Consider the following 20,811-nt stretch of genomic DNA (forward strand, 5'->3'; position numbering starts at 1 on the left):
AACTCGCGAGCCCGACGCTCGTGAGCTCGGCACTCACGCTCAACCGGGCTCGGGCTCAATAATTGAGCGCGAGCCCGAGTGAGCGCGAGCCCACTTGAGATTAGTGAGCGCGAGCCCCAGTGAGCGCGAACCCAATCGAGAGAAGTAAGTGCGAGCCCGAGTGAGCGCGAGCCCAGTTGAGGGAAGTGATCGCGAGCGCGAGTGAGCGCGAGCCCAATTAAGAGAAATGAGCGCGAGTGCGAATGAGCGCGAGCCCAGTTGGGAGAAGTGATCGCGAGCCCGAGTGAGCGCGAGCCCAGTTGGGAGAAGTGAGTGCGAGCCCGAGTGAGTGCGAGCCCAGTCCAGAGAGATGAGCGCGAGCCCGAGTGAGTGCGAGCCCAGTTAGGAGAAGTGAGCGCGAGCGCGAGTGAGCGCGAGCCCAGTCCAGAGAGATGAGCGCGAGCCCGAGTGAGTGCGAGCCCAGTTAGGAGAAGTGAGTGCGAGCGCGAGTGAGCGCGAGCCCAGCTGAGACGGGTGAGCGCGAGCGCGAGTGAGTGCGAGCTCAGTTGAGAGAAGTGAGCGCGAGCGCGAGCGAGCCCAATGAAAAATGGCCATCTATGGTACAATGTCAATAAGAAGTATATTTGTATTTTCTTGTACGGTTCAACACTTACTGTTAGCCCGCTTGCCGAACAACAACAAGAACGATCTTCAAAAATTTTTTTTTTTGTTTGAAAATATGTAGTAAATAATATTTGTGCAAACGAAATTACCTTTCAGTGTACGCTTCTGTGAAAAAAGTCATATTGCAACTGCAACTGCTGCAATTTTACTGACTTTTTCATCTTTTTTGTTCGTCGTGTATAATACTCTTTTCTCTTGGTTGCAAAAACGCTTCCTGTATGTTGTGAGATCACCTTATGAACGTTTTTTCTTAATTAAAACACGGATTACCTCGAAAATGATTATTTGTTGCAAGCTGTGTTTCATTCATTGCTTTTTCTGTTATTGTCTTATATTCGTCTTCGTTGTTTAGAAAGAAGACTGCCATAAAGTGTTGATTGATCTTTATTTTTATGCATGGCGTAAAACACTGATAAAAAAAGGAAAAAGAAAAATGCCGAACTTTTGTTTGTTAATCATTCCTCTTTGAAGTGTTTATTAGTTACAAAATAGTCTCCTTCTGCAGTCACATACTTGTGCGTCAGTAGCCTCCATTATTGATAAACAAACGACAGTATTCCTACTACGCTGGTACTAATTTCCTTTTAGGAAACATTAGAGTTTACAAATTACACTTTTGGCATTGAAAGTAAAATACTTCATTTTCCAAGCTTCTATACAAAATGCACAAAGAAGAGAACTATTTTCAATTTAAAAATTTATTATTTTAGAGCTTTGAGACCTGAAAACATGGATTTACGCTACCAGACGCAGCATTTAATCGCAGTTCCTTTAAATTGTAAATTGTTTCTTTAAGTATACCAATTAAATGAACATAGTCTAGAGGTGTACCATTAATTTTGAGTTATTGTCACTTCAAATAATGTAGTTTGAATTAAGTGCACTTTTTTATCTTAAACATTGGATTTCATCTATTTGATTCTACCATACCACTTAATTCTCTATGCAGAAAGTTCATTTTTGTTTTCTTGATATTGTATATAGTATTTTGAAATTGCGGCATTAAATATAGAAAGTTCGATACGCAACATTCTACCATATTGTTCCCATGCCTTGAATCTAGAGCTTAAGCAATTCTCGAGGTAAGTAATATGCTTTCGATGTTGTGAAAATTACTTAATTAGCAATGGAGGAAACAATAAACGAGGTTGTAAATTACTGCATATACGACCTACGTCATAGTAATACTAATGATATGTAACATAAGGACCATCTCTTAATATGTTCATTAAAATTTTGACATTAAAAAACTTCCAACGTTCAATATAATTGCAATAAAGTTTCTGTGCTAAGAAGTTTTCTTTTGCCTTCAAATTAAAATCGCTTTAGATAGTAACAAAGATGACGTATTTGCAATCTTGAAACTAAGTTGAAGAACCGTATAGTTAAATATTCGTTTATCAATTGGTGTTTTATTCATATATGTGAACCATTTCACAGTAAAGTAGGTTTTGTTGATAGAATATTTAGAGACTTCAAGTCGTAGGGATGAAGATTTAAGTGTTCGCTGGTCTAGACAGATTAGTTATAAAATCGAAGAGAACATTCAAGGAGATGATTGTTTAGAACTGGAGAACAAATCCAAGGAATTCAGGTATGCATATACTTGTGACATTTCCCCGAATCATGTCTGATATAAATATTTGGATTATCAACTGCGTGTGATACTTAGTAATCGCCTTTTTCTTTTTAATGTAAATATTGTAAAACTTTATGTAATTTCGTCTCATATAAGGAAGAGGTAGAGCAGTTAATAAAAAGAGTGTCCGGAATCGACTCCCACTACCAGTTTTTATTATAAAAATCCACTATAAGAGTATTTGTACAAAAATACTATACAATTTGTTCTCTACTTTAAAAGGGTAAGTGAAAGGTAGTCTTTCACCGTAAGGTCGCAGACAGGATCTCCAACAGAGCCCCGAAGCAGGCAAAGTGGAGTGAAATTAGGTTCCCAAAGCTCCGAAGCAAGCAGTGGGTAGGTTAGATGGCCAACAGAGCCCCGAAGCAGGCAAAGTGGCTGAGGTTTGGATTCCCAGACAGAGCCCCGAAGCAGGCAAAGCCAGGAGAAAGAATAGGCGTAGTCCCGTAGCAGACTAGAGGCCCTGGGATAGGTTACTCCTAAAGTCCCGAAGCAGACAGTAGGAGGGTCACCAGAAAACTGGTACTGAGCTGGATTCTTCTGCCCAATTTATAGCGTCCCTTGGGTGGCGGTGGCGCTTCTGCTTCGATTTCGTCTTCTGCTCCGTAGGAGGGGCTAAACGTCGTCTGCAGGTGATAGCAGGTGCCTCTGGTGGAAGATCCTCTTGCCGAACCATGTGGTGTTGTTTGTAAACATTGAAGCGTGGAACTGCTTGTTTACGACATCACATAGGATATTACAATATAAACTAATGTGACTACAAGGAATATGAATAAATAATAGTGTATTGGCTAATACTGTTTTCGTGGGCTTTATTAATACAACATTTAATATTGATTCGTAGAAAAAGCGTTGAATAAGAAACTTTATAAGATCTCCTTCGTGAACTGTATCTTGAGATGGGCAATAAAATCCGAATTTCTCTTACGCCTATTATGATCATTTTATTAAATAATTAATTGTATGGTCTTACAGTTTTTACTCACAAGAAAAGGTACATGAGCAGTAGCCAATGCTACATAATACTTTGCGCAGTTGCCAAACAACGGACTCCCCTTTCCATTCTCGCTGTTTCTTCATCACGCGTTATTCAAATAAAATGGACAGGATTATTCATGTCAAGAATGATGCAACAAATTTAGAATATACCTGTTCATGCTAGAAATATAAATAACAGCTAAATTAATTATATTTTATTCCATTAGAGCTACCGGAAGCGGTCATCTGTTTCATCCTACTATAACCACCGTCTAATTTGTACTTTGTCACTCTCTCAGTCTCTCTCAAATTAACTGCGTTTTACATCTTGTTTCCACTTTTTTTTGGAATCTTTCTCTAGTAATTTTTCTGTATGGTATGTAAAGTGTAAAGGATGTTAGTTAGCAGGAGTGGATCCTGAGGTGTAACTTCTCCACAATTCTCTACTGTATATTTTTTTCTGATACATATTGTAATAGAATTAAATCTTATATTGATTTTGAAGCCCCAGAGATTTGAATCTTCCCAGAAATATTTCTTGTACACGCCGCCCAACAACATTCTTTAATGGATAGTTAAGTAGAATTTAAGAGTGAAGTGGAAATATATTATTGAATAGCCAATCGTGAACATTAAGCCAAAAAAAGGAAACAATTTGTACCTTACAGAGGTGTGTTTGTTTTAAAAGTGTTTCAGGAAAAAAAAGTATGATGTTATTACTTCCTGTTTCGTATTATACTATGAAAATGTTAAAAAATGCAATTTTATGTACATGTAGCAGGAGAAAGTATCGAAGTACTGTTAGAAGTTATTTTGTCCACTTTTCTTTGATAAGTTACGAGCTCGATTTCTTATACAGTGAAACCTCTCTAAAGCGGACAGTCGTGGGGAATCAAAAATTGTCCGCTATAGAGAGGTGTCCGCCTTCAAGAGGTTTCAGTATTTTGTTATGTTAATTAGTGAGCAAGGTAATATACAGTTAGAAAAATATTTTTGCATGAATCATGTATTTACAAATATTAGCTGCATTATCCTCTGTCATCCAATATTCTATGTTCGAGGCACAACATGGAAATAACATGTTATAGTTCTTTGCATTTTACACTTATCAGTACTTCCTTCGTTTTCAGTATGGCGCTTTATTTGTGGGGTAATTGCAGTACTGAAGTGTCCTTTTTGAGACAATATATATACCTGAGGACAAAAAATACTAAACTTATCTTATGGTTGGTTATAGACTCCAACGGGACAGTAGAATACCGTGTCATCCCAAACGGCGGGCAACTGTCAATTACTTTTTTTTTTTTTTTTTTTTTTTTGTCTAAAAGAGCTTGGGTGAGAGTGGGATGCAAGCAAAGGACATAAGAGTGTTGTTAAACAGAGACGCTTCATCTAGGTTGCTGAGCACAGTTGAGGAGGCAAAATATTGTCACAATGCTTCCTTGGTGACATGTATGAATTACTAAAAATGCATTTTTACTACACTTTTCAACTTATTTCTAGGGAATGTGTCTGTAATACGGAGGTAAATAATACGTATAAAAGAGAGAAAAGACTGTCCGTGTCCGTACTAGAAAGTGCCCGCTTTAGAGAGGTTTGCCAATATGTTTTTTCTTATTACAGTGTTTGGGGATTACAAAATGTGTCCGTTAAGGGAGGTGTCCGCTTTATAGAGGTGTCCGTTAGTAGAGGTTTCACTGTAAGAAGAAAATATTAAGCATAAGCTTAAGTCCAAATCTACTCGCATTTACACGCGAAACAACTTCTTTTAAAGATTTTTGCAGTTCTTTAAAATTGCATTTAAAAACGTGTATGATTACAACTAGTTGACATAGAAACATCTGGATTGCACATCTATGTGCAAAATTCATTTTTCCACTCACGAAACATAGGAGTTATTATAGTAATATAATATTTGCAGATAGCACATCTGGTATTGCCAACATTCACTGTAGTGGGAAAAATCACTATATACTCTCGTTGGCTGCAACTTGAAGCCATTTGATAACTCCAGTTAGAGGAAGAAGAAAGCCTGCTTAAGACAATGTAACTTGTCACTTCAAAAGCTATATACAAGTTGTTCACCGCGAGAAGGCTTATATGATCATAAAATATAGGTGAAAATGTTTGTTGCTTTATTTCTTCCATTGCAGTTAGCTGCAATATGTTCCTTTTTGTGTCCTTAACAATTTGAAGGATATAGCTTTAATTCGTTACGCTCTTCTATGCGAAATGTTGGTGCTCATCTATGTACACTCTTGTCCAAAATGATTGTCGCATATCTATAACTGTTTTCTTGTAAGAATATAATTTGATACTGATTTTGCAGGGTACTTTTAATACTGATACTACGTGTATAATCTGGAAATGTATATTTGTGGTAAATTTCATAGGAAAAGAATTATAAATACCAAAATTAGGATGAGTAAAACAAAATATTGCTAAATGGACAAGAAAGTTTTATTTTCGTTTTATTGTTCTTATATACTGCTCTTTTGACTTGAAATTTGCCACATACATGTCTTTGCCGATTATACACAGTAACAATTTAAGAAATAGCGAACGAATTCGTTATTAAATTATATTCCTAAAACAACATATTTATAGATATGCGACAATAATTTTGGACATGAGTGTACATAGTATCTCGTTTAATTCTCGATCTGAAAATTTTATTTTTCATTTCAGAAAGTCGTTTGTTTAAAGCATTACAAAATTTCAGAATTGTATGTCATTTCATTTGGCCACATTCTGCAAAAGGGAATTAATAAACGAGACTATTTAATTTTGCAGTTCCAAACAATCCCATATTAATGCTAATGACCTGGATCATAAGAATCACTTTTAGGTATATCTATCGATATTTTGAAATATTGAAGATCAGCAAAAAATTAAATAATATTAAATTTTCCGTGTTAAGAGATTTAGGACATCCTTTAGAAAATGGTAAGAATGATGTAATGGCAGTTTGTAAAGAGAGTACAATAGCTAAATGTTTTATTAGTCGTTTAAAAATGGATAATTCATTGTAAAGTGTTAACTATTTCACAGTAAAATCAATTTCTGTGATACTACATTGTGACATTTTTGTCGTAGGGATGAAGATTTAAGTAATCAGTACTCTAGCCGTAGTAGTGATAAGAGTGAAGACAACTTTCAAGAAGATGATTCTGGAGAACTGGAGGACAATTCTGAGGAATTCAGGTACGGTTACATATATCACATTTAAGATTAATTGTGGTGTATATCTTTAGGCGTTCACCTACTTGCAGTATTTCATTAATTCGATTTTTTTTTTTAGGTAAATGTGTACTATGGTAATTGCAAGGAATTTGAACAAATAACAGAATACAGTCTAGTGTTATGTTTTCATGTGTCTTTATGCATATTACATTTAATAATGGTACACGGGCCAAGAGTCGAATAACAAACTTTATAAATGTTAATTGGTAAATTGTATCCCGATATATGTTAAAAACATTGTATATCTGTCTATCATGGACCGTTTATTAAATTAGTAAATATAAGGCCCTCGAAGTTATTCACAGCAAGAAGATGCTGAGTGATTATAAACCTAGCTAAAGAATTCTTTTGTTGGATAATTTCTGTTGCACGGAAGTCTAAAATTCTAGTTTAGAAGACGTAGTTCGTTTCATTGTTTATTAGTACAGGCTAGAAGCTAGAGAAATTTAATTTAGTTATATATTGTGTTCTAACACATTACCTTAAATATATTTCTCACATATTTTGTCGTGCGTTTTTTTTTTTTTTTTTTTTTTTTTTTTTGTTTTCATTTACACAACAGCTTCTTTCTCAAATACAGATTCTTAACACAAAAATAAATAATTTCGCATAGATTGCATTTGAACCCACACTGAGTAGTACGGAACTATATGGTTTCTACTTTTGTATGCTCCTAAGTATATACTCTATGTTTTGTTTCTCTTCGTTCCTTAATTACTCGAATACATCGAATCGGACTGTCCGTAATGAAGTTTGTTAGTTCTTGACTTACCAAGGTTCTTTTTATTGCATGTGTTAATATTCTTTAAGTGCCGATCATATAGGCTCTTCGTAGCAGCATGTAGGTAGTGTCTTCCCTATATACTGTTCATATTCTTTAGAGAAAATCTAGTGAAAATTCGTTTTCTTTTATGCAGATCTGTCTAAATAGAGCTATTCTTAGCTGTGTTGCATTTACTGTTAAAGACGGTGTAGATTTTTATGATAAGAAGCATACAATAATAAAATCAAATATTTTTTGTACGTTCTTATACGAATCACCGCTTGATGCGAATGCATGTTCCAAACAAAAAATTAGAACTTTTTTGCGAAAATGTATGTAGCAGAAATAATAGTCGGTGAAGTATCCTTACCTCTGTGTGTATGGAAAGTATTACCTTGCAACTAAAACCACTTTAGTTTTAGGTCACGCTTTTCATCCTTTTTATTAAATTCACCTTTAATGTTAGTTGCAAGAAAGTTTCCTGTTCCTTATGGAATCATCGTATTATTTTCTTAAGTTTAAGAGGGATTGCATGGATAAAGATTATATTCCATTAGTCGTGTTTGTTCGATTTGTTTAAATTGCTGAGTAAACTTGGCGTCCTTGTTGTTTGAATTTTGAATATTTATTAATATTTATCTGAATTTTGAGGGGGTGACACATCACAAATCGTGCCAACAGATTATTTCGTTTTTACCCCATTCTCGTCTAACGCAATATCAGCGCCGAAACTGTTCCTTTTATTATCTGCACATTTCTGTGTTAGATGCTTTCACCGTTATTAAAGGTAATTATAGTTTCTTTTGAGTTCGCGTAAAAGATGTGTTCGTCGATTTGACATCTTGGGGTAAGACACTAGATGCTCTTTTTAGACCAGCTTTTAATATAAGGGAACGAAGAAGAGTGATATGACGCCGGATAAAGCCAGCAAAGCAGAGTTACAAGAAGACGATCATTCATTTACGCGCCACAAATTGCATGACAGACAGAGCTTTATATGCTGATACAGTATTCTGGTGGAAAATCGGTTCGTTTTCCCACTGTTCAGGTATTTTTTCCCAAATTTCTTGCGAATTCTTTTTCAATATTTCAAGATAGTTCCGGTGATTGACTACTTCCAGAAAAAATTGCTCAAAGGTTACAGTTGGTTTCACGTCGGGAAGCAAACGCTGCATTTTCTCAACTTTTGCCGTAATAAATTTGTCTCTCTGTCTGCTGAAATACTTACACTTCCACTGCATGGATTGAGGTATAATATCTGTGTGAATAATAGAAATATCCTAACTTCCCAAAATTATTATAAAATCCAATGGATTTTATTATTATTCATGCGTTGTAAGCTTTACACACACACACACGAATCTTGAGGTTATTGTTTTATTTTTACTAGAGATCTACTTACATAGTTCCTTGTTTTATTTCTGATTAGGAAATTTCAGTTTTACTTTCATAAAATGATTTGTTGTGTTGCAAGATTGCAGCATGCAATATAGATATTCCGGTGCCAGATTCTGTATTATACTGAATTTTTCTCATACCTCAAATCTATTATTCGAGCAATTATCAACTTAAATAAATGGCTTCCCGTTCTATAAAAATTGCTTCGAGTATTTTTTTTTAAATAAAGCTTGAATATGAAAGTACAAATTATGTCATAGTAATACAATGGGTTGGAACATAATCATCTCTCAACATACACACTGAAATTTTGACATGTAAAGAATCAGCAGATAATATAATGGGTGGATATATAGTAACAATGAAACTTTCCGTTTTAAAACATATTGTGTAGCCAAAATTTGAAATCAGTTTAAAGGTAATAAAAACGATGTAGGAGAGATAGAAACTAACTTCTGCAGCCATATGTTTAGTCAGTCATCAATGTTTTATTTTCCTAAAAATAAGACCCTTTTACTTATTTCTTTATTTATTAACACAACTGACAGATGTCCAATTAGAATGTAGTAATATCATAATACAATTTTACAATATTCTTTCAGTGCCTTACAGGACATCGTGCATATATGAATTTTATCACTTTTTGACATAATTTATTATAGACAGTGCATATTCTCCATTTTGGTAACTCCAGGATTATGTTGGTCCTAGCTTTTTGCAATAGAAGATACCTGTATCTTTATTTCTTGTTCTAACTGAAGGAACTTGGAAGTTTAGTGCTGATGGAAAGTTGGAGCAATCGAATTCATTTTGAACTACGTTTTAGATTAATACGAGATCGGTAATATTCTGCTTTTGTTCTAATGCGTAGATATTAAAATTCTCTACGAGTGTACTATGGTTTTCAAGTAAGGGGTAAATTCAATTAATTTGTGTACTAAGTACCTAAGATTTTTTGATTGAACTTCTTCAATATGTTGTTGTTATTTTTATTGCGAGGGATTTTAAATTGCAGCAGGGTATTCGAATTTGGAGAGTATATATGAGTAATGGGGCAATCCAAAGGAAATCGACCAATTTCCAGGTCAAAGGTTGCTGACAAAATTTATTTCTTAATTTTTTATTTAAGATTGTACCACATTCAGGGAGTTGAAAATGGGTGTTCATTTATTTTTTAGACGCGCAGGTTTGTGACGGCCATTTCGTATACGCGCCTGAACGTATTTTGCACTTTTCAGAGGATTCCATTAAATGCTGTAACTTTTTAGGTTTTAAACATAATGAGTTCAAACCATGTGAAAGATAGTGAAATGGACAACGTTCTGTGTTTTGTGCACATTGAGGCGTACTTTAGAACGTCGAAAAAAAAGCTCTGAACATTGAGGTTGAAAACCTAGAAATGGCCATTTTGGAATGTACGTTTTGAAACGAAATAAATAAGACTCACCTTCATTTTTTTGTCTTTATGGAGACTAGATAGTAAAAAAAAACATCCCAAACAATTTTCAGATCTGAGAACCGTATACTTGATTTTTTGGAATTTTTTAAACTTTGAGAATTTTCGAAAATCGTGTATTTTCACCATCAAATATCTCAGGGAGGATATAAGTGAAAAATCCCAAATTTGCACAAAATAGACGATAGTTGTGCAGTAACAAGAGAGTAAAACTGCATTACTGAGACTTGAGTAATTTCTGAGTTACAAGTTGTTGCAGTGATGTAAAATTCTTGATTTTAAAAGCTGAACAAATGTACAGGTTTTGTGTTGATATAGTATCTCAGGCATACAATTTATCTATGTTTCATCAGAAGACGTGCAGTCAAACAGCAAGAAATTAGAGATTTGCTACTTGTAAAAGAATATATTCATACCAAATCATATAGATTTGTACCTCTTACGGAAACACAAATCAGATCTTATGAATACTCGCAGTCAGATGAATTTACTGATTGCAATACTTCAGTACTTACAGAGCATAGCATGTTCTCATTTGCATCTAATGATACCGTAGCCTGTATTTATGATAGACTTTGTGAATTGGGGGAATTGAAGATATCAGTCAGGAAAATAAAGATCTTTTTGATCACTGCATCCCCATGGCGCAAGAACCTCTTTTAAACTATGTACGAATGACGACGTGTGAGTGCCAATCACTAAGATCCACCGGAAACTCACACCCGCTGACTTCACAACTCCTACAGGTATCAGTGCCAAACTCTATATACAAATTGGTAAACTTTTTACCTCACTGATGTCTTAACAGTAGCGCTATTGGCAGAAAAGAAATAACAGACTAGTTTCGTTTTTTGTACAAGATATGATTCATAAATTATGCACACTTTTCCCATTTAACATTACTGTCGTGTTATTTTGACTTTTGCCATGTTTATATTCACTTCAATGGCGCTTCATGATATTAAGTCCCAGTGAAAAAAGACATAACTCACAAACTTCTTGAGTCTCAGAGATGCGATTTTACCCACTTGGTAAAGCTCAAGTATCGTCTGTTTTGTGTAAATTTGAGATTTTTCACTTCTGTCCTCTTTCGGATAGTTGATAGTGAAATTACACGATTTTCGAAAATTCGTAATTTTTAAAAGTTTCCAAAAATCAAGTATATAGTTCTCAGATCTCAAACTTGTTTGGGACATTGTTTTTTTTTTTTTTTTTTTTTTTTTTTTTTTTTTTTTTTTTTTTTATCTAGTCTCTGTGTAGACAAAAAATTGAAGGCGATTATAATTTATTTCGTTTCAAGATGTACATTCCAAAATTGGAATTTTTGGGTTTTAAACCTCAATGTTCAAATCTTCTTCCTTGACCTTCTGTAACACGTCTCGATGTGCACAGAACATAAAATATTGTCCATTCCATTATCTTTCATATGGTTTTGGTTTCAACTCATTATATTTAAAACCTAACAAGCTACAGTGTTTAACGCAATGCACTAAAAGATTCAAAAATGCGCTCAGATGCCTATACAAAATGGCCGCTACGACGAAACCTGTGCGTCTAAACAAAAAGAATACCCATTTTCAACTCCCAGAATGTCGTACAAATTTGGGTAGAAAATTAATAGAAAACAATATTTTGTCAGCAACCATCGTTGGTCGATTTAATTTGGATTACCCCTAACATGTTTTCAAGAGTCTTGACTTATTGCTAACGTCCTTACCACTTCTAATTTTGAATCCAAATAATTTAAAAGCATCTTGAATAACGTTTCGATGTGTTTAATGAACATTTATTTCGAGTCAAATGTAATATTGAATTTCTTGGTATAAATTCGAGCAGCTTTACTCGTAGCGCTAAAGAGTTGAGCAATCATCGTGCACGGTTAGGGGTGAGAACGAAAAGAACATTTGACAGGTATTGTCGAATAATAAAAGAAAATTCTGAGGGATTGAGATTTGTTTATGCTACTTCGGAATTCTCCATTTGGTATTTGGCTCTTCAGCTCTTTACAATATTTCGTTAATTGCCATTTTTTGTTGGCTGTAAAAACAAATTGATGTAATTACAGGAAAATTGAACAAATAATATAGTAGAACGTAATGTTGCGCTTTTTTTTCTTTACAACATTTGGTAATAACTCGTGGTATAAGCCATCAATAAGAAACACCGTAAATGCTTCTTTGTAAATGATATTCTAGACTGGGTAAGTAAAGATTACATTTTTTTTAACCTCTGATACCTCTTTTATAAAATAGCTTGAAGCCCCACTCTTACTGTTTGTAAGCGATATTCTAGACTGAGTAGGTAAACATCACTTTTTTATATATAGCCTCTGATGCTTCGTATATTAAATAGTTTCAAACCCAACTTGTTACTCCGGAGAGTTCTGCTTTCTCTTTTCTGCACTTTTAATTTAGAATTTGTGAAACCCAAATATTCTTCGAAGTTGTAGAGCTCCTTCGTGGCTAAGTGGTTAGCGTACGCGCCTTTGGCGTGGTAGACCCGGGTTCAATTCCCGGCGGGAGCTCATGTGGTTCGGATTCTACGTTAATCAGTAGGTCCACGTCTCATATAGCCTCGCTGATGAACGGGACGTTAAACTCAAAATCAACTTTTCGAAGTTGTAATGCCTTATATGTGCGTTTAAATGACACATCTTCATCTCTTTATCTTTCACTTTAAATCAAAAATCTAAAAACACTACAAAACGTTTTAAAAATTTCAAGTCAAAAGTCCAAATTTAAAATTTTATGCCTCCGTCTTTAAAGAATTTCTAGATATATTATTGTTAGAATAACATTTATTCAGGTTTCTTTTCATCCCTTATTTCCTTGGCCGACAAATATAAAAATTTGCGACACATGTGTTTAACTATTTTAAACGAGTTGCCTGCATTCCCGAAATATAGACCTCATATTATAAGAACTGCAATCTCTATTTCATTCCTTTACATCATTCGTTAGTGGTAACGTTCTTCACAAATTCTATCTACCTCCTCAGCTTTAACTTCCTAGATTTAGCAATTTGGCCTTAAAAAAAAAAAAAAAAAAAAAAAAAAAAAAAAAAAAAAAAAACATAGAAATGACTCAAAACCAAATGTTGTTCATTTTTATAAAGTAATATATTGGTAAATTATTTTCTTCTCAGTATCTCCTTTTGCATGAAATATGGGTGTACTTGTTTACAAGGCAAAGATACTTTATATGTAAGAATATATATATATTAGAGCCAAAAGTAAAAATTTCAGTTAGTTAATGTATGTGTTCTAATGAAGTACATTAAAAACACATGATCAGTACATGTACAGATACACGTATTAGATTTGTACAATAATGATTTTCTCAGTTAGATTGTGACAATTTTTCTTCATAGTTGCATTTCAACACATATTGAGAACGGCAGTATATAAGCCATCAGACATTTACTACACTGTTAATCCACGATACTCAGTGCTCAATATTTCTTGTTGTTGTTTCTTCCTTGATGACATGGCATCTGTTTAATCGATCTGTGTGTAAAGAAGTATGTCATTTCTTTACTTGTTGTTCCCTATCGCTCCTAGTGATTATGGTTCAATTGCTGATTATAAATCCAGTGGGCTACAAAGTCCAGATAGTCGTCTCCTTTTATGTATTGTGCATGTTAGACTTTGCAGATAAATGTAGAGAAAACTAAGTTTGTTTTATGCAGATGTGTCAGAATAGAAATTGAATTATGCTAAGTTGTTTTACTTAAATTCTTGAATATGCACCAGATTTTTGTGACGAGGAGCGTACAAGAAAACCGACTGTACTGATATTTCGTCATATTAATCCTTACTTCCTAGCAATGAGTGTTTTAAACAAATATATTTATCAACACTACTTTTTTTCGACAAACAAGGTGACAGTGTCATTTTGTGTAAATTTATTTACCTGAAGGTGTGTGCATGCATGTGTATATGGAAAAAATTATCTTACAATTGTAGCACTTTTAATTTCATCATCAGCGTTCCCTTTTTTCTACACACTTTTAACTTCGGGTGCAAAAATGCTTCCTCTTCCTAATGGAGTCTGGTTCATTAAATGTTTTCTTAGATTAGAGTATGAATTGCAAGTACAAATATTACACAGGCCGTGTTTTACTTATTACTTTTTGCCATTACTGTGTATATTTGCTATTGTTATATGGAAAGAAAACTGCCATTCTTGTGCTTTTAATACCAAGAAAATTAATACTTCTCTTTAAAGAAGTCGGGAACTCCCCTTCTCAAGCAAAGGGATGACTCATACGTTACCTTTCTTGTTGCATTCCTATCTGGACTGATCATCAGTTCCCTAATAGTCCTCATTATCATTCGCACCTTTCTACATCTACTGTTAGTAAAAGCACTTCTTGTGGGAGCTGAGATACGGAATCCGCTCTATTTCAGCTCCGGAAATTATTCCATATAAGTTCTAAATAACTCATGAAAAAAATTAATTTCATTCAATAATATTAAGTGGTGACGCAAACGACCTATATTTCCCAATGCATTTACAGTATACTGAATGAGGCATTTTTTAGCCGAAAGATCCTTATAAGTTTGGAAAGACAATTATGAATTAAGGAGATCATATACCTTTCACCACTGGTTTCTCAGTGCCATAAGATAACATGTGAAGATTTTTTTCACGAACATCTAACGACGTATGATACTCAGCAACTTAAAATTCTTCATACGAATACAGAAAAACAATAAAAATTGGACGATCGTTTCAATTTTATGCTTAATGATGTAAATCAATAGAAATGAACTTTTTTTTCGTATGATTGTAACGGACTATTTCTTATACACTGTTTGAAGGTTGTCTACTCTAGTTTGGTCTTCGCGAAGATATGTGCTGCTGACAGCTAGGGATTCCTCCGCCACTGAAGTCCTTTCCAATGAATATGGCAGGACGTCATGTGGTGCCATCCTTATCCCATTTATTTCCTTCGTTTCTCTACACCGGATAGAAGATTTTCTGTGAACACTACAAAGGAAGAATACGACAATTTGACTTTGTTATTTCCTTGTGTATGATGTATAGTGCGAAAGTAAATTTCAGGTAGAGAACCTCAGTTTGTTCATTACTAATATCTCTACTTAGAAAATTATTGCTACTATGGCCCCGCGTAGAGTAGTTGCTAACGCTCTCGCCTTCGGCGCGAGCGGCCCCGGGTTTGATTTCTGGTGAGGGCACTCGGTCGAAAAAGTGTAAAACGGTTTTACAGACCCACCATCCTGAATGAGATTTTCCTGGGGTATCTTCCACACCAGGCAAATGCCGGTATGGTACCTAACTTATGGGTCCCAGGCCGCTTCCTTCCTTCCCTAATCCTTCCTCTTTTCTTTTCCCTGGATAGTGTGCTCGCCGAAAGACGTCATCCTTCATACCTGACGGGCTAAATGGTCTAGATGCCGAAAGCCCAAAAATTTAAATCCTAGTCGTAATTATTTTTAGCGTCTAAATTTATATTAGGAAGTTCCGACTCTTTGTAATAACACTGCCTCAACGGTACAAAATATACTTTGGAGAGCAGGATCAATAGTTCCATACAGATTATGGTTGAAATTTATAGTTCCTTTGGAGCTCTAAGTTTGAATGAGCCGTTTACATGAATTCAAACTCCATTATTCTTTTAGTTACTGGGATTTGAAATTCGTAACGGGTAATTACTTCCATTCTCTGGCAACATTATTCAGATAATTTTCTGGAAGTAATGAGAAAGTCAACTTTATTTTAAGATCCATTGAACAGACACAGTGGACAAAACCCCATGAACTAGCTTTTCCTTGAAAAAGCATACCTAAGTAATTTCCAAAAATTCAGTTTTTCTGTTGGTTTCGTGGCTAGCTCATACACCCTTGAAGCACGGATCTCGGGTTTGATGCCCAGTGGAAGTCTTGAAATTTTAAGGGATTACTAACGATTCGGATTCCATAGAATGCTCACGTCTCTTATATCATTGGTGCAGAAAAGCATGCTGATCTTCAAACCGACCAGGCTAATGGAGGATGGATGCAATGTCAAAAATTTAGACTGTGTGGGCCACTTTCTAACTTTTTCATAGTATTGTCATAAATATAAGTGGAACTAGGACTGAGACATTTCTTGTTACTTCTTGTTACTTTTTGTTACTACTTGTTCTTGTTGGTTCTTATTACTCGAAAATAAGTAAGTATAATATATGCACATGGTGTTAGAAAACAACTGTGGAAATTGAATTCTCCTATGAAAATGTGAAAAAGCCTATAGACCAATCTTGGTACACAAATGCAGTATTTCACATGTATAGTGCGCAGAAAATTCGTCGTAAAGGTACAATAAAACAAAAACTCCAGAACGAAATGTTGGATAAAAAACATAGTGATTATTTTCAGTCAGCATTCCTTTAATGTACCAATGAACATAGGAAATGTGTCTGTTTACAAGAATTCTACAGAACAGTGATTGTATTTTCTTCTACCTCTAAAGGTAAGAGGAATTTCTTGAAGGGGAAATTAAAAAAAAAAAAAATCTCGGAAACGTTTCAAACGGGTTTTCTTTATGTTTTATTTCATACGTCAACGCCATACTAATTTAAAAATACAGAAAGTGTAGTTTACTGTTTGAATTTTTTGGGACGATTTTTAAAATAAAACGAAGCACGCCATTCTGTTCGTATTTCATAAACAAATATTTCAAAATAAACCTAACGCTACCGAGTAACTCATTTATTTTACAAACAATTCACGGAGTAGTTTACTCTTAAAAATAGAGGGGATGGACAAAGGTTTGGAAACACCTGGTATTAAAGAGACAACAGCCATTTCTAACACGATTTGCGTCTGAATGGTAGGTGTCGCTCTGGTCACCGGCACATCCTGTGAAATATACAACCTTATCTCTCAGATATAAAAAATAGCGTGATGGAATGCTTATACTTACTGCTTTATCCTAACTTAGGCTCTAACCGAGTATGTCTTAGACTCTTATCTATTAGACGAGTAAATTTAGGTCGAAAATTGGGGTAACGTAGAGATGATTGTAATAAAAGATATTTTTATTGTTTCTAGTCCTGTTGAGAGTCTTGAATAACATATCAAAAGTCTATCAAAATCTGACTACGGGAAAGCCGCCATTTAGGATTTTTCTTAAACCATTATGATAAACTTTCCTTATAATATCTTCGCATTGAATAAATCTAGAGACTTGGTTCTTGTCCCGAATCGAAGCTAATGAGCAATAGAATCATAAAAATGTACAAATAGTATAATTGTATGTAAAATTATTTAAATATGATTACTGTTAGGCTGAAAACTTTTTTGAGTTGATCTTATTTTGTCACTTTGATGAATAATTACTATGCAATCCTCGTGAGATACTGGAAAACACCCCGAAGTGAAATTAAATGATACCAGTTTTAGATTTCCATCGACATCAAAACTGTTTGCCTATGTCTGAATGGAAGGAAGGTACGTGGTTTTATATGATACAGGTTGTTGTATTTTAGTCACTCACATACGCAATTCGGGTACTATGGTTAGACATGAAAACAAGAAGGAAGTTGGCAGAAACCAACAAATGACATTTTGGATTTATTGGTTAGAAAAAGTAACTATAACTCCGCTTCCATAAGGCCTATTTTGATCAAGTTTGTGCCAAAGTAAAGGGTGTAAGCTTTTATTACAATTACATGTAAGGTACTCTAAGAACCGTAATAACAAGTCTATAAATTAAAAAATCGAGAAAATATAATAAACTATAATATGCATATGAGAGTAATAATAAAATATAAAATAAATATATATACTAAGTTGAACAATAGAAGAAATGTTGGCTTCCGAAATTCCTAATGACGTCATCAACTGGCTTTACAAAATAAAAAGTACAGGATAAAAAATCGAAAAATCTGGAGAACTCCTGTACTGTTGATGGTGTACATTGAAATGGTGGATATCCTGAAATCATTTATTAAAGGTGAAAGAACAGCTAATTGGGTAATGCATTTGGATACGGTAAAGGAAATGCTTACTTTTTTGCAACATGCTGCCAAAATTCGTATGCATATTCAACATGAATATACTTACTAAGCATGTTAGAACTTGAAGATGTGGCTACAAACGCACTAGCGGGTTTCATGAGTGCACTACATGGTTTAAGGCAGAGGTTTTGGCATGGACTCTGCACGGATTTAATAATTTAGCAGATGCTAATGACGATCATAAAAGGCATTAAGAATGGGTTAACACACGATAAAGAGATGGCACAAAAACAGTACTTCGTATTGCTAATGTAGATATCCATTTTACTCTCCTGGACCAGGGGATGGAAGAGTTCACTAAGATTCAATAGGCGATGACTGTGCAACATCATTTGTGAATTCTGACTAAATCCCGTGTGAAGAGCGACAACGCTGACGCACTAAAAAATGTGTAACAGCTCATCTTTTTCTATCTTGATCGAAATCTGAGAAACGTAATTACATGAATCACATATTCTGCAGAAACAAATTCTGAAATGGCTGGTGAAGTAGTGGGCAGACTTCTTGTTCATATAAATGATAAATTGGTTACACAATTTTCATTCAAGAGAAACAATATGGTGAAACCAATGAGGGTAGTACCGGTAGTTAGGACGAGGGATGAGACATTTTACATAGACCCTCAACTGTTTTTCTAGCGTCTTACCATTTGCGCAAAAAGCAGTGAATTCGATTTGAGCTATATACATACCCGTCATCAATATTTGACTCATATGGACTTATGAGAGATTCTGGAAAGGCCCAGCTCGAACTTGATAACTCCAATGGGATTGGGAACTCCGTGTTGGACATCTGTCACTAGTGAAGATGGCCGAACTCCCAGCACCTGAGTTGATAGAATGTGGCTACTTTACAACTCTTTGTTCTATCATGCAATGCAACTGGAAGAAACATGGCCTCGACTGCTCAAGTGTCTGTTCTGAATGCCACACAACCACATGTCATAAGATAAGAGATACAACAGGAGTGGAAAAGGAAAGCAATGATGACTAATTCTGGTAACAGTGCTTCACCTGCAGCTTCGAGCAGTTGTGATTGAAGAAAGATATTTTCGCTTTGATTGTACTTTTCCCTTTTCGACCACGATATATTACGAATAGATTGCACATTATTCTTCCTGATGTTCACTGAGTTACTTTTATAATTTCTGGTTCATTTCAAAGCTAACATAAAAACTGGTTTGTTCATTTCAACATATTTCGAAAGCTCTCTTGTTGTTTATGTGTATTTAACAACAACTTTGCATGTTAATAAAAATCTTCCGTATATAAATTATTCATTAATATTGCTAATGATTGTAGTCATTATAAACGTACGTTATCGTTAGACTAGTCAGCTTCCTAGTGCAATATACTTTTTTTTTTTTTTTTTTTTACAAGAATAATGATAACAGTTAATTTGTATATGTTTTTCGAATTTTATCTTGCACAAAATGCAAAATACGTGTAAAGATTAACGGTTACCATTACGGTATATAAGTTTCCTACATGATCTTTCGTACCAAACAATCTAAATATAACATTTAATTACACATGTAATTATGATTTATTGAAAATCGTTGTTTGTTCCGTTCTTGTATAGCTTATGCCCTTTACTTCGGCACTAACTTGATGAAAATAGACGTTAAGGAATCGGAGTTAAAGTTCATTTTTTCCACCAAGAGATCCAAAAGGTTATTTATTGTTTCTGCCAACTTCCTTCTCGTTTTGATGTCTAACGACAGTACCTGAATTGAGGAGTTTGATACAAGTCTAAAATATGCAGTTGGAGAAAAACAATGTTGAAAATTTAAGTACTCTTTTTTTCGTACATAAAACAATGTAATATACAGCATTTTACTTCGATATTGAATTGAAATTTTACCAGTAGGCTAAACAGGTAAGGAAAATCCACAAATGCATTTGATGCAAAAAGGGTGTAAATTCGCTTAGGCCATTATTACATCAAACTCCTCAATTACATATGTGAGTGACTCAAAATACAATACCTGCATGACATGAAACCACGTAGCTCCCTTACTTTCAGACATAGTTAAACAGCTTTGGAGTCGATGGAAAGTTAAGACTAGGATCTGTTAATTTCATTTCCGGGGTGTTCTCCAGTATCTGAGGATTTCATAGATATTAGCCATGAAAATGACGAAATAAGATCAAATCAACAACGTTTTCAGCCTAACAGTAACCATATTTAAATAAATCTGCATAAAATTATACTAGTTGTACATTTTGATTATTATATTGTTTACTAGCCTTGATTTGGGACAGAAACCAAGTCCCTAATTTGAATCATTGGCCAGATATTATAAGAAAAGTTGATCAAAATTGTTTGCGAAAATATCAGAAATGGCGGCCTTCCCCTAGTCAGATTTTGATAGACTTTTGGTATGTTATTCAAGACTTTCAATAGGATCAGAAAGAATAAAAATATCTTTTATTGGAATTACTTCTAGATTCAACCGCAATTTTACTCTTCTATTTTTGTTTTTTTAACTTTAGGTATGTGAACCAGATAACCTCTCAGGTCTTTTGCGATGTCTTCTTATATATTACAAATCTAAAATAGGTTTAGTTTCATTCGAACACTCTTATATATTAGTTTCCCTAACTCCGAATTCCTTGTTCACATGCTACTCGGTTTGGCTTAGTC

The 20,811-nt window shown here is 34.5% G+C and overlaps 1 protein-coding gene across 6 annotated transcripts in view; it reads left to right on the plus strand.

Annotated features, from left to right (window-relative positions):
* The window catches only part of LOC145681054 (uncharacterized), a 221,069-nt gene that overhangs the window by 130,309 nt on the left and 69,949 nt on the right, over positions 1-20,811 (plus strand). For all 6 annotated transcript variants that reach the window (XR_014130716.1, XM_081752396.1, XM_081752398.1 and 3 more), the window contains exon 3: positions 6,377-6,484. Coding sequence is in view for 5 of the 6 variants with exons in the window: in XM_081752396.1 (XP_081608522.1) it covers positions 6,377-6,484 (108 nt within the window). In the remaining variant the exon portion in view is untranslated. The remainder of the gene's footprint in view (positions 1-6,376; positions 6,485-20,811) is intronic.

The sequence above is a fragment of the Thermobia domestica genome, chromosome 3 (assembly GCF_964235325.1).
Source record: "Thermobia domestica chromosome 3, izTheDome1.hap1.1, whole genome shotgun sequence".
NCBI classification, from domain to species: Eukaryota; Metazoa; Arthropoda; class Insecta; order Zygentoma; family Lepismatidae; genus Thermobia; species Thermobia domestica.